We start from the raw sequence: 14,933 nt of genomic DNA, 5'->3' as shown, positions 1-14,933 counted from the left end.
AGCGCATTCTCAGGCACGATAATATCACCCACTTATAAGAATTACCCACTTTCACGTAAAAGTAAAAATAATTTGAAGTTGAAGGTGGCCATCCGAACTTTCAACTCTCTCACGCACACCCACAGTACAACCACAACTTCTCGACGTATTTCGACGGGAGGATTCGTCCGTCGTACGTCAATGGAGAACACGTATGTAAATTGTGTTTTTTTTTTTTTACATTCTATAAGGTTTTCATGCAAAGATACTGTCGGCTTTTCACAGCCATTTTCATCATTTAAATCAATCCTATGGACGAGCGTTCAATTTCACACCTGCTGGACGAATTACCGTTTCCATTTCGAATTTGAAACATTCCATTTTATTTATGCAACGAGTGAATTATGTTTTGCCAGTCAAAATCACGTTTACCTCACGATGCTGATCCCCTGAAGCGAATCTGGTTGTAACTGGGCCACAACTGTAGGAGTAGAGTTACAAACAAACAATCAAGCAGTCATAGACTGGTACTGACGAAATCGTCAACTTGACCTCTGACCTTGTCTAATAAAAGCTGCCTCGAGAGAAGGTTGCGACGCAAACCAGAAGTTTCTACGATGATTCTGTACCAAACCATCAAAAATCAGATGTTTTGGATGTTTGACCTCACTGTGACCTTGACCTTTGACCGATTTTGACCAAAATCTAATCAGCGCTAGCCACCACCCTCCTGAATCACGTGGTGTAATTTGACATTGGTAGCTTCTTCCGTTCTCGAGTTATTGTGCCTACAAACAAACACACACACACAAACACACACACAAACAAACAAACAAGCAGTCATAGACTGGTACTTACGAAATCGTCAACTTGATCTCTGACCTCGTCTAAAAAAGCTGTCTCGAGAGAAGATAGCGACGCAAACCAGAAGTTTCGACGATGATTCTGTACCAAACCATCAAAAATCGAATGTTTGACCTCACTGTGACCTTGATCTTTGACCGATTTTGACCAAAATCTAATCAGCACTAGCCATCACCCTCCTGAATCACGTGGTGTAATTTGACATTGGTATGTTCTTCCGTTCTTGAGTTATCGTGCCTACAAACAAACACACACACAAACAAACAAACACACAAACAAACACACAAACAGATGACGGAAGTCATCAATATACTTACGAAATCTTTAGATTTCATAAGTAACAAACCCACAAACATCGGTCCATGAACTAAACTAAAGTAAGAATTTATGAGCAATCCATTTCATGTTTGGTGAATTACAAGATGTTAAATGTAATTTTTTTTTTATGTCAAAGCCATCACAAGTGAATGAAAAGTGCAGTTACCTAGTTACAGTTACTTATTAGGGCGTCATTATCATCCATTGAAGTGCCAACCCCACCAGAGGAATGCCTGTATCAGCGCAGTCACAAGGGGGGCAAAGTAAGCATGGTTTCCCATACCTCGATATCCAAGGAAATAAGTAAATCATCACACCATTTTATAGCTTTTTTCCCCCTGAGCAGGGGTCAGCTTTTTGCAGGCTCCAGTCATGGTACCCTTTCTTGTGGCAATGTTTTTACGGCCGGATGCCCTTCCTGATGCCAACCCTTTAGTCGCCTTCGACCCTGCAGGATAATTACCAGTATACTGGTACTTATTTCGCTGACCTACGGAAGGATGACAGGCTGAGTCAACCCCCCTGATGTGAATTCAGTGGCCAGCGGGGCTCGAACTCAGGACCATGAGGATCCCAAGCCACCACCCTAACCACTAAGCCAACACCAGGTTCCAAGGAAATAAGTAAATAATGGCAACATATCACATTTCCATCCACTTGCGACTGAAACCTTCCCATTATATACCAGATAATATACGACTCATTAAGCTGTGAATGAAGGCATTGGATTTGTCGGTCGTCCAAAGTTCAATTTTGCCAAAAAAAAGAACTTGGATTACAAAGGATGCCCAGTCAGTGGTTGGCTTTGGAGGACATCTTTGAAAAGTGGTTTGCCCAAGAAAGATCATGGTTGATAGTGAGACCTTGGAGTTTGAGTGACAACTTCTTCAAGAGGATTGTTAAGAAAGTACGTGCAAGGGTGAGCCCAGAGGGTGGAGACATTGCTGATGATTGGAAGTAAGCTGGTAGGTCTGCCATAAAAGGGATGAGGTTTTCACATTTTTATGTAATAACGTGATGTTGGCTGCTTTCTGAGCAGATGACCTCGGGCAAATGATCAGGTGAAAAGGGCAGAGAGAGAAGATGTGCAATAGCAGCAGAGCAGGCTTTTAGGTCACGTGAGCTGATGCCGTCCAGTCCAGTTGCCCAATCAGAGTCGAGGGTTTCCAGAAACTATTTCACCTTCTCAGGTGCAAAAGACACAGAGTCCTGGAGCAGTTGGGTGTGACTGGGTAGGGTGGGTACAGAGATTGAGAGGTTGGGGACACAAGATTTGGAATGAAATACAGAATTGAGGCATTCACCCTTCTTACGAGCAGCGTCTGCTGTGGTGCCAGAGAGGGGAGGGATGGAAGGGAAGCATTCTCCGGAGACAGACTTAACAAGGCGTCGCCAAGTTTTAGAGGGAGACGAGTTTTAAAGTTCAATCTCGAGGTTGGATAGATGATGTTTTCTGGCTCTTCTGAGAGTGTGTACACACTTGTTCCAGGCTTTATGGAATGATCTGAGGTTGCCTTTGCTTGGTTTTGCCTTCCAGGAAGCGAAGGCGAGATGTTTCAAGGCAACTGCCCCACTACAAGATTCTGTGTACCAGGTATGAGAGGATAGGGATGATAACTGCAGATGAGATGGTATAAATATGTACATAATGCAAAGTAAGCTTTTGTGGAAGTATTTACAGGCAGCATTATGGTAATATATTACAATATTCCAGGCAGAGGTGGAAATGAAGGACCTGTTTTGACATGAGAGGGCAGCTTGCAATCCCTGCTAGTCAGCTTGAATGAACTGCCAGACCATATGGCACTCTGAGTATAGCGAGAGAGATATTCACTCTCACAAGTGCATGATCAGATGAACCCATGGGGGCAGAAGAGGAACAGGAGACTCATGGATCACATTTTTCGGAAAATTCGTAATTATCAAGTACAGAAGGGAGGATGAGCCATTGGGGGAAAATCATGGTTGAAAGGTTCACTGATTGGGTGAGTCCCATATTTACATATCACTCTTGATTTTGAGACATACCATTGACAGGGAAGCACTCGAGAGATCAAAAACATCATTCCGAGTAATTGTTGAAGAGGATTGTTGAGTAACTGGTGTCCCTTTAAGTCGACAAAGCTGCAGGTTCCAACTCAATCATGTGAAAATTAACAATTAGAAAAGGAAATAAAATTTATTTTACAATGGAAACAAATGATTTTGTTTCTCTCCCAACATACACTGATGAGCCAAAACATTATGACCACTGACAGGTGAAGTGAATAACATTGATTATCTTGTTACAACGGCACCTGTCAAGGGGTGGGATATATTAGGTAGCAAATGAACAGTCAGTTCTTGAAGTTGATGTGTTGGATGCAGGAGAAATGGGCAGGAATACCTGAGTGACTTTGACAAGGTCCAAATTGTTATGGCCAGATGACTGGGTCAGAGCATCTCTGAAACAGGCTTGTGGGGTGCTCCCTGTCAGTAGTGGTGAGTACCTACCGACAGTGGTCCAAGGAGGGACAAACCACAAACCGGCGACAGGGTGTTGGGTGCCCAAGGCTCATCGATGCGAGAGGGCAACGAAGGCTATCCCGTCTGGTCCAAACCAACATTATGTCTACTGTGGCACAAGTCACAGAAAATTTAAATGGTGGTCACTGGAGGAATGCGTCACAATCCACAGTGCATCGCACCCTGCTGCATATGAGGCTGTGTAACCGCAGACCGGTCAGAGTGCCCATGATAACCCCTGTCCACCATCGAAAGTGCCTACAATGGGCACGCGAGCGTGGGAAGCAGCATCTAATATGTCATTGAAAGCCTGGCTCTTAGTTTTGACCCAGGAAACCCGTAATCCCAGCGGCTCCGACTCCTCATTCAGCATCTTGAGGGCCCCCAAAAGGATATCTAAAGTCTCCGCAGATATGACTGCATCATCTGCAAAATCAAGGTCAGAGATCTTGACACTCCCAAACGATGCACCACAGCTTGATGTCTCTGACATCCTCCCCAGAATCCAGTCCAGCCAAGTGCTGAAAAGTGCGGGAGCCAGTACACGCCCCTGACAAACTCCAGTAACAACTGGAAATAAGTCAGAGATGGTATCACCACATCTCACAGCACTCTCAGTACCAGAATATAGTTCAGACATCAGATCAATCAGTTTTGGTGGCACCCCACGAAGACCAAGAATCCTCCAGAGGACATCCTGATTCACTGAATCAAACACTTTACAGAGATCAACATAGGCTGCAAGCAGCCCCTGCCGAAACTCTCGTCTGCAATCGATGAGGTCCAGAAGACAAGGCTACGGTCATTTGTTAACCTCTTTGGTGTAAATCCTGACTGCTCTAGACGCTGGTGCTCAAGTAGGTGGTGGTGAACCCTATCGAGAATTATCCGAGCGAAGACCTTGCCCGGCAGTGAGAGCAGCATGACCTTGCCTGGCAGTGAGAGCAGCATGACCTTGCCCGGCACTGAGAGCAGCATCACCCCTCGATAGCTGTTGCAGTCTTGGCGATCGCCTTTCCCTTTCCAGAGTGGGACAACAGGGCCCCTCTTCCAATCAGTTGGGATGATCCTGTGTTCCAGGCAGAGCACAGAGCTCCATACAACGACACGAGTGCAGCATTTCAAACAGCCTTGAGAATTTCAGCATGGATGCCACAGATCCCTGGAGCTTTGCCCCATTTCAACCGGTTCACCGCAGCCTGTGTTTCCACAGAAAAAGGTGGACCACAGTTTATTGGAGGGTCAGCAATAGGGATTGTAACACCCCTGACATCCAACTCGACATCCAACCCTGAAGGGCGAGATGAGTTCCCAGAAGTTGGCAAAACCACTAGTACACTACCTGATAATTGCACCATCGAGTTGGAACCAAATGCCAAAGTAGTGCATGCCACCCGTCGACAGCCAGCATCTTTGAAAAAAGGATCATCGGGAAATTGAATAAAATGACTGAAAATGGGTACAACGCAAAAGTGAAAAGGCCCTCTGAGTGGGTTAGCTCCATGGTTGTGTTCATCTGCAATCGCAAAATCCGAATCTGTCTTGACCCAGGAGATCTGAATAAGGTAATCAAACGAGAGCATTACCTTCGGCAAACGACAGCAAATATTGCAGCTAGCGTCCATGATGCCAATGCATTCTCCATTCTGGATATCAAGAGTGGTGTTAAGTTTAGAAAACAGCAGTTACGTCTTTGGGAACTGCTGGGAATGAGGGTGTAGTTGTTCCGGTTAAGATAATATATTAGAGAGAGACGGAGCCAGAGCAGTGCTATGAGTTCTTGTGAAAGCAATTAATAAGCCTGGTGTTTGCTTAACCGTTAAAGTGGCCTGCTTAAGATATCAGGGTCTTGAGTTTGAGCCCCTGTCATGCCATGGAAATAACACCAGTGGGTTGACTCAGCCTGTCATCCTTCCGAAGTCGGCAAAATGAGTACCAGCTTCCTATTAACAGTTGCAATGCATCAGCAGCACAGCCACACTTCCAGAAAATTAGACAACCAGCAGCCTTAGGCTGCATTCGAAGAAACAACAAAGCTGACCTTCTCTCAAGAGTGGTTATTCTACTGTCAATGGTCGAGAAGATAACAGACACCAAACCTAATTGAGTACAAATTGCTTCAAGCAGTCCTGTCTGCTGTTGTTTCCATATAACTACTGTGTAAAGAGATTCACGACGACGCTCTGTTAACTATGCTCCATGCCTACATCAGTTGGAGGGGGGGGGGGTGGGGGTGGCCATCTAATGTGGAAGGAGAGCTGTTACCCTACTTCAGAGTGATGACAGAGTTGTCTTCCTGGGAGGATGTCTGTATTGCCTTAGATCTATTTAGGGTCACCACACTCTGATTCCAGCAACACAAAGGGCACAGGTATTGAGAATGGCACATGCAGGACAGCTTGGAGTAATTAAAGCTAAACAGTGCTGCAGGGACATTGTCTGGTGGCCCATCAGCAATAAAAACATCAAACTAATGGTCAAGTATTGCACTGCACGTCTTCTGAGCAGAAAATCCTCTCCACCAACTCCTGCCCTGTGCAGTGGCCATCTGCTCCTTGGAAACATCTCCAGGTGGACCTCTGTGCAGAACTGCATGGTGCAACAGGCCATGCCCATTACCTACTAGTGGTGTATGAACTCCATTTAAAGTGGCCTGAAGCTCTGCCGTTGGTGTCAGTCACTACTCAATCGGTTAGTCAAGGCTTTGTCCAATGGGGTCTCCCAGATATCATTACCACAGACAATGGGCCCCAACTCATTTCCTCCAACTTTACAACTTACCTGGCAGAGAAAGCTATTAAACACCTCAGAACAACTGTATAATATCCAAGGCAATAATGGAGCTGTGGAGCACCTCAACCAGACACGAAATAACATAATTTGTGCTTTCCTGACCGAAGGCTGTCAGTTTGATGCAGCTTTCCTGAAAATCCTCCAACACTTCTATGCCTTCAAGCACACAACTACAGGGGTGTCTCCAGCATCGCTGATTCTGGAAAGGGAACTACAACTCCCTCTTGCCAAGGGTAATCTTCTGTTGTTAGCTACATATTTGCAGGTAGATGAAGCAGCAGTGTACGAAGCTGAGGTTTGACCAGTTCAGAAGTGCCAAACCACCGTCATCGCAGGAGCTGGACTGGGTGTGTGTCTGGCTGCCCCGGTATCACAGCAAGCTACAGCCTCAATGATCAGACCCATTGCAGATCGTTAGGAGGTTGGGAGCAGTCACATACCAGGATGTAAATCATCTGAAGAAGGTTCCTGTATCAACAGTGGTGCAAGGACAGAGGAGCACTCCTCCTGTTCTTTCCTGGCAGCCCCCAACTGTGATTGACAACAGGCCCACAGGCCCACCTGCACCTCCCAGGGCTCCTCAAGTTGTTCAGTGACCTCAAAGGGCCAAACAACAGCCTACTTGGATGAATGATTACTTGACTGGCTAATTATTTTTTTAAATGGGAGGGGAGGGGGGTGTTATGGGGGAGGAATGTTATGTTTGGAGTTTCACATGTTTAGAAAACAACAGCTGTTACATCATTGAGAACTGCGAGAAATGAGAGTGTGGTTGTTCCTGTTGGGACAGAATTTGAGAGAGATATGAAGTCAGAGCAGTGCTATGAGTACTTGTTAAATTAATTGATGAACAGTTGATCTTGCATCCTTACTCGATGTAACAAGTGGGTTCTTGGAAATTAATTTTAATGATGACTTCATCATTTCTCACAACGTTCAACACCCCCATTGGGAAGTTCCGATGGTTGCAGGTTCCATTTGGCCTGAAGTGCTCACCGGATATGTTTCAATGCATAATGGATAGCCGATAGAGGACATTGATGGTGCCACTGCTCCAATGGATGACATCTTGATTGCAGGCCGAGACAATGGTCACCATGATGAAAATCTGCAAAAAGTTGTCAACAGAGATACGAGCTACAACTTACAACTTAACATGAAATAATGCAAGATCCAACATCCCAAAGTCCCGACACATGTGGGACACTTGTTAACTGCAGATGGCCTCAAACTAGATCCCTCCAAAGTCGAAGCAGTTCGCAACATGCCTCCACCTGAAGGCAAGGAAGATTGGAAGAGAAGGAAGGTGTGAAATGTTTTCTGGAATTTGTGACATATATGGTTTCATCTGTATCTAATCTTAGTGAAATAGATGCCCCACTGCAACATCTGCTCAGCACAGATGCCATATTTAAGTGGCAATCTGCCCAGGTCTTCAATCATAGCACGGTCCTCATAAAGGAAGGCAGGCCTGGTGGCATACAGTTCATGTTCATTAAGTAATGCGCAAATTGTACTCTGAAGCTAAATGGAAACCTGCTATGTGCAAATTGAAAAGGAAATGTTTCTTGTGCATGCCTGCAAAAAGTTCCATTGCTACATCTTTGGCAAGGAATTTACAGTGTGCTGTACAATGATCACAAACCTCTGGAGGAGATCTTCAAAGAACCATTGGCAGTGGCTCCAATGTGTTTGCAAAGAATGCCGATAAACCTTCAGAGGTATGACCTGTCCATTCACTACAGAAAGGGCACAGAGATGTATTTGCCCGATACGTTATCTCGGGCATACTTACCTAGCTGGGTGTGCGCTGCCGCTCGCTACGTCGCCACAGGGCGAATCCCCCTTACATGTGGCTAATATTTTAAACCACCCATTAGCCACTGTGGCTAATCCATGTTATAGTGGTTTTTTTAACCAGTTTTAGACGAATTGTGGGTGATTTTAGCACAGAATTCAACCTTCGTTGAGACGGCCGCCATTTTGTATGTTTTGATTGCGTGAATCACGTGTGATTTCGTACAAGCTTATATATACTAACTTTAGTAGTTTTAAACTAGTTTCTACTAAAAAAAAAATCGACTGAAATTATGCATGATTCCCATGATTCTCGTCTCAAAATTTTATTTTAATTTTTTTGAAAAAAATTTTTTTTTCCGGAATGATTCGGCATGATTCGGCGCTACATGCTTCGTTGGGTCAGTGGTTGCCAGGTGAATTTTGACACAATCAGTAGTAGTACTTGTAGTAGGACGAGTTTGTTTGGATGAGAGTTTGTTTGGATGCGTGAGTTTGATGGGTGACTTTGGTTGGTTGGATGAGTGAAGTTGATGGCTGAGATTAGTTGTATGAGTGAGTTTGATGTGTGACATTGGTTGGAAGTGTGAGTTTGATGTGTGAGATTGGTAGGATGAGTGAGTTTGATGTGTGAGATTGGTTGGATGAGTGAAGTTGTTGGGTGAGATTGGTTGGATGAGTGAGTTTGACTGGCATGAGGTTGGTCCAATCCTGGTCCACAACCACCTCCATCCCCCAATCCCCCACTACCACCTACTAAAGGCACAATGACCACACACACACACACACACACACACACACACACACACACACACACACACACACACACACACACACACACACACACACCATCACCACCACCACCATCCCTCACAATTACCACCTCCCCTGATGGTCGTTCATTCAACCAATCTCACACATCAAACTCACTCATCCAACCAATCTGAACAATCCAACTCACTCATCCAACCAACCTCACCCATCAAACTCACACATCTGCCTTAAAATTAACTTATTTCATATTGCTAAAAAAAAACTTTTGAATAAAATGTGGCTATTTCCTTTCTCCTGTGGCTAATCATTCTAAACATGGATTAGCCACAGTGGCTAATTCCTTTTGAAAGCCAGAGCACACCCAGCCTAGTAACCAATCTGAAATAGACAATCTGGAGAAAATTATTTTCTGACTATGGAATTGAGTTGGTCTCGGTCTCGGTCTATATATATATATATATATATATATATATATATATATATATATATATATATATATATATATATATATATATATATATATATATACATACAGAGCGTCGGTGCCACTGGAACAGCTTCCTGAGTAAGGGTTATATTGCGATTTGTTATATTTGTTAGGATGTTATATACATAATATACAAATGTTATATTCACATTTGCTGTGAATTATTTTATAGTTAGGATTTCTTCACCAACGACAACAACACTCTGCTCCTGGCATTCTTTGCGCGCTCGCCGGCATGTGTGCGTGGGTGGAATTCCATATCCCAGGCAGTGTGGATTTCGCACCAAATATGGTCACGAAGCGTTTCGTTCTGGCTGCGCGCCAAATAAGGGGATGCGTCATTTTCCGCCCAATGGGTGACACGCAGACCAAAGCTGGGGCAGTCCTTTGCAAGAAGGTGGAGCTGAAACACGCTGTCCACCCAATGAGAGCAGGCAACGGGGGAGGAGACCCACCCCGATAAAACGATGGGAAAAGAGTTGAAAATTGCATCCCGTCTGCTCGAGCACGCTTCTGTCTGGGTCTGCGACTGACTGCATCGCGCGCATCCGAGGCGTCTCGGCTGGCGCATTACTACAAGCGGTCGACCATCTCCTCACGGGAGATCACCTCGTCTCGCCTCCTCTGGGTTCGGCTGCCCTGATTCATTATTTGGCAACTGGTGCTCCGGGAAGGTGCGGACGTCGAGACGTGCGAACGCGGCCAGGTAGCCAGCACATTCTCTTCCCTCCGAGCTGGAGGGGAAATAAAGACCTCGAGGTCCATCTCTTTTTGGGTATTTGTGCGTGCGTTTGTGTGTGTCTGTGGGCTCTGTCTCTAAGTAAAATTGTTTAAGGAATTGCTTGTATATTTGATACCTTTCTTTATTTGTGATAACTCTGCTCTGTGTTCCCCTCCCCGATTATTATTATAAATAAATACCCCTTTTGTTGAATGTACCAGCTCGTTTTTTGTCATTTCTGCCATTGGTTTGCCACGGTGCGTATTGGGGATTAGGAAGGCCGTTGTTGCCGTAATTGTTCATTTGGACCGACAGGCCTCGGTAACCATCCGCTCGGGTTACACACGGTTTGAGCACGGTAACGGCTCATCCCGCTCGAGGCCTGCCGAGGGTGTGAATTCCCCGGTAGCTTTGCCGCGTGGGTAATTAGGTATATTGAAGTTTGGCAATTAACCCTACCCCACACGGTCGAATTATTGGCGATTCATGGTCCTGTAAGGGACCCGTGCCTTTCGGACTTATCCGAGGGCCACGACCTAAATTCCGGTGTGTTCGGTGGAGCCGACTCTACTGCTCCCTCTAGCAGTCGTGCTCGCCACCGATACCCGGCCCCACAACAATACTACAACACCTATATGTAAGAACTTTCAACAGCTTGAATTGAACCTGTGCAAAATGTTAGTAAATTAAGCCGAAGTAAAAGTGATTTGTCATAATGTTTATAAAATTGGCAGATCAAACAGGTTCTGGCAACTTGAAAAATTCATCATCAATGATGCTTATATTGACCTGGAGATCCAAAATGGAGCAGTGTTGATCAGAATAGGCCATTTGCCCATCATGTCTGTGGCATATCCACATCATAGCACTAAGCCTAGTGTTGGCTTTGTGATTAGGGTGGCTGGTTTGGGATCTTCGGGTCTTGAGTTTGAGCCCCGTTGGCCGCTGAATTAACACCAGGTGGGGTTGACTCAGCCTGTCATCCTTCTGAGGTCGACAAAATGAGTACTGGTGTACTGGTATAGGGACACAGCATCAGCAGCACAGTCACGCCCCAACAAAATGAATAATGATCACTACCCGGCAGCCAAGCTGTGATACGCAAGAATAAGAAAATCGTAGCACTCCCACATACTGCAGGCATTGCTAATCCCCATTCCCTTGCTTCTTTTTTTTTTAAACAAATGTCCAACTGTCAGTACGTTGCCTTGTTACCTTCTCTCATCTCGCTCTTCCACGAGTGTAGATTTTGTATGCAAAACCCCTTGTGATCACATAACTTGACGTGAACAATAACTGAGTCAGTGTGGAATGCATAGACAGGCTTGAACCTGAATGGCAATAGGCAGGGAGTGTGAACCCAGTTTCACCAACAATGATACAGGTGAACATCGAGATGACTCAGGATGCAGGAAACGTGGGCCAAACGGGGTTGTTCCATTAGTTGTTGCTTTTGATGCTGTAATCCCATGCTCAGATCCCATATAGTGTATGTCGATGTGTTGATTATTTTATACATGTAAAAAAAGTGTACCTGTTGTGTCATTTCTAATATCATTTTCTTCCCAGCATGACTAATTCCTCCATGAAATTTAGACAAGGTATAAGTCTTGTCAAGGAAAAGGAGTCAGTACAGCCATTTGAATAGTTTCATGCAAGGAAAATGAGGATCATGCTGACATGCAACCAATATAACACAATAGCAATGCTTATGCCAAATGTTACGAACAGAAAATATTTAGATGGAGTTGGCAAAATACAGGTGGTGGACCAAAAAAAAAAAAAAATAATGGAAACACCAAGGTAAAGTCACTTAATATGGCGTTGGACCGTCACGGGTGGCCTGTATGCGCCGTGGCATAGAGTCCACCAGCATCTGGAATTCTGCAGGAGGGATGCAGCACCATTCTTCTTCCTCAAGAAAGTCAATCAACTCACACTTGTTTGATGGAGGTGGAAAACGCTGTGTCAGGCATCATTTGAGAACATCTCATACATGCTCGATTGGTGACCGAGAATGCCACGACATATGGATAACATCAGTGTCATGCTCATCAAGCCATTGGGCGACCACAGGTGCTCTGTGGATGGGGGCATTGAGGGGTCTCCTCTTGCAGCCATGCAAGCCATAATTACAGGCAACCAAGCATGTGCAGCATTTTTATACATGATCCTAATCATGCTGGGATGTTATTTGCTGAATTAAAACATGGGCCACACCTATGTGGAAGCTGTTGCTTGGTGTCTCATTTACCCAGGTGTTTCCATTTTTTTTGTCCATTACCTGGACATTAAAATTGAAGGCACATACAACCAACTAATTTGTTCGAAGGACAATGGTTCAGCTCTGATGTTTCAACCACAGAATTTTCTTCATCTGGGGATCTACTGAATATGACATTTGCTAAGCCTTAATCTACTTATTGAGGGATAGGAAAGGAATATGTGGGGGTGAGGAAGAAAGGATTGGGAAGGTAGAGGAGGGGGTTATGGTTGAGGCACAGGTCGACAAAAAGGCCACAAGAATGACATGATTTTCATCATCAGGCAATGATGAAAACGACAACCTAGTTCCCGTGACCTATTCTCAGGCACATACCTCAACCACTCCCCTCCCCCCACCCCCTTCTCGACCATTCCACCTAAGTAACCCCATTGTAGTTGGAGCACTGGATTTCAGCCGTTGTCCACATGATAAATTAATTGATTGGATGTGCATTCTGTTTTCTCATTAGATAAAAACACAAAATACAGTTATAAACGCCCCATGACTCTTCACTAAAAAATCAATTTGGATGGGTTGGGCGTCGAATGACAATGCATTTTGATGATTTCAGCAACCCTTGCTTTTTGGTTCTCCGGATATTTCGAGAGAAGCATCTCCATCTCAAAGTTTTCATAGTTGGATGAATCACCATCACCAAAATATTTCAATAATGGGTCACAATGTGGTGGATCGAGGTTTTGCGGTGGACTCTTATGCATATAATGATTGTCAAGCTTTTCAGACAGTGTTTTTAAAATGAGATAAATCATCTCTGTGATCCCCAGAATAAATGAGATCGAGGTAATGACGTACATTGTCACGACAAACGTAAATTTCTCCATGGGTCGTGAAATGAAGCAATCGACACGGTGGGGACAAGGAGAGCGGGTGCATTCATAACGATCAGGGACCTTAAAGCCATATATGATGTATTGGAAAGCCAAAAAACCCCCCTCAAGAATTGTACGTATGACAATATGAATCATGTAGGCTTTCATAAAACCTGCTTCTTTAATCTGTCGCCTTCCTTCCTTTTTGCACTTTTCCTCTGCACCCTTGAAGCCGTCCGACTCTCCCATCTCATCTTCTTTTCCAGTGCGGTGCATGATGAAAGTAACATAGAATGCCGATGGTATGAACACGCTGATGATGTGGAATATCCAGTAGCGGATCTGTGGGAAGCACCAGACCAGAATTTTAGCACAATTGAAATCCTTCCTCTCCGAGAATCCATTACACGCTTCAATCGATAAACCCACTGGCAAAATTATTTCACCCATGATTACAGCTTCAGACAATAATTCTCTCAAACTGTGGACCACTTGGGAAAGTTTTCAAGGAGCTTACAAATAATTGGATAAGATTTCAGCGAACGCAAAATTGTCCCAAATCTGGCTTACCGATTTATTATGGCACCATTAAAATCCAGTGCAAAAAGAGAACACCGACGGGCCAAAGGTATGCGTTCAAGCCTCGGTTAATACATAATAGAGGTAAGACATATCTCTATTCTTTGTCCTGTTCAGATCCACCATCCAAGCACTTTTTACCTCCAAACGTCTGACAGCAAGTTCGAGCTGATGACTTCTCGGCAAGTTGTGAACAAGTTATTATCAATTTATTTTATAAAAGAGCATTTCATATCATAATATGTATACTGATTTGACAGTCGTACTGAAGTTGGAGAACCATCAAATAAACAACGTTCGCCTCGCTCTCTGATGTTAATAAGGACTTTATGCAATAAAAACCCAATACATGGGCATTCATGATGTTTGGTTGAGCAATTTAAAAACAGATTCCTTAACCTAAGGAAAAAAAAATGTCAATGCATGCAGTAGTGAAGTAAAAACTTTGTCTCGTAGCTTGTGAAGGGTACACAATCTGGGTTGGCTACCGACATATTCAAACTGAAATGTGACCATCATATGGTGATACAAAAACAGCTTCCAACATAACTGCATCGTTATGACATATCATTGCCCAATAACGCAGACAGAGCAGTGGCGAATCGGCATTTGATGTCAAACCACAGATTAGTTAATTTTTTTAAGATAGAGAAGAAACATTATCAAATTGATCAACATGGAAGGAGTCACCTATTTATGACATCACATATGTTAATTACCTCATTTGCATATTCCTCATTTGATGGAATTTGTATTTTTTCCGTGAAAATAGAGTTATAACCAAACAGAACAAATCACCCCAGAGGAGTAAATCATCATCTTCATGACAACAAAACATTGCATTTTTGAAAATATTTTAGCTGCGTTTCGATGGTGACTGTTGAAATCATCAATATAATCTAGTTGAACGAAATGTGTTTAACTTCTGTACTATTTGAGAAAAGAAAGAAGAGAATAGTGTCAAAATGATCATTGTGAGAAAAGTAACACATGTGTGATATACAAATACATAGTCAGATT

The 14,933-nt window shown here is 43.9% G+C and overlaps 1 protein-coding gene and 1 long non-coding RNA gene across 4 annotated transcripts in view; one reads left to right on the top strand and one right to left on the bottom strand.

Annotated features, from left to right (window-relative positions):
• Nucleotides 1–83: 83 nt before the first annotated feature.
• LOC147029983 (uncharacterized) lies at nucleotides 84–14,261 on the top strand. The gene is made up of 3 exons (XR_015056164.1): nucleotides 84–191; nucleotides 2,699–2,755; nucleotides 14,031–14,261. It is a non-coding gene; the product is annotated as an uncharacterized LOC147029983 (long non-coding RNA).
• The window catches only part of LOC147029982 (gap junction gamma-1 protein-like), a 47,008-nt gene continuing 43,948 nt past the window's right edge, over nucleotides 11,874–14,933 (bottom strand). For all 3 annotated transcript variants that reach the window (XM_085873558.1, XM_085873557.1, XM_085873559.1), the window contains one exon: nucleotides 11,874–13,676. In XM_085873558.1, coding sequence (XP_085729684.1) covers nucleotides 13,017–13,676 — 660 coding nt within the window. In that variant the 3' untranslated portion in view covers nucleotides 11,874–13,016. The remainder of the gene's footprint in view (nucleotides 13,677–14,933) is intronic.

The sequence above is a fragment of the Eptatretus burgeri genome, chromosome 3 (assembly GCF_056783735.1).
Source record: "Eptatretus burgeri isolate ZD-2024b chromosome 3, Ebu_testis_v1, whole genome shotgun sequence".
In the NCBI taxonomy this organism is placed as follows: Eukaryota; Metazoa; Chordata; class Myxini; order Myxiniformes; family Myxinidae; genus Eptatretus; species Eptatretus burgeri.
The sequence above is the reverse complement of the archived record's forward strand: the minus strand, read 5'-3'. Positions and strand labels throughout refer to the sequence as shown.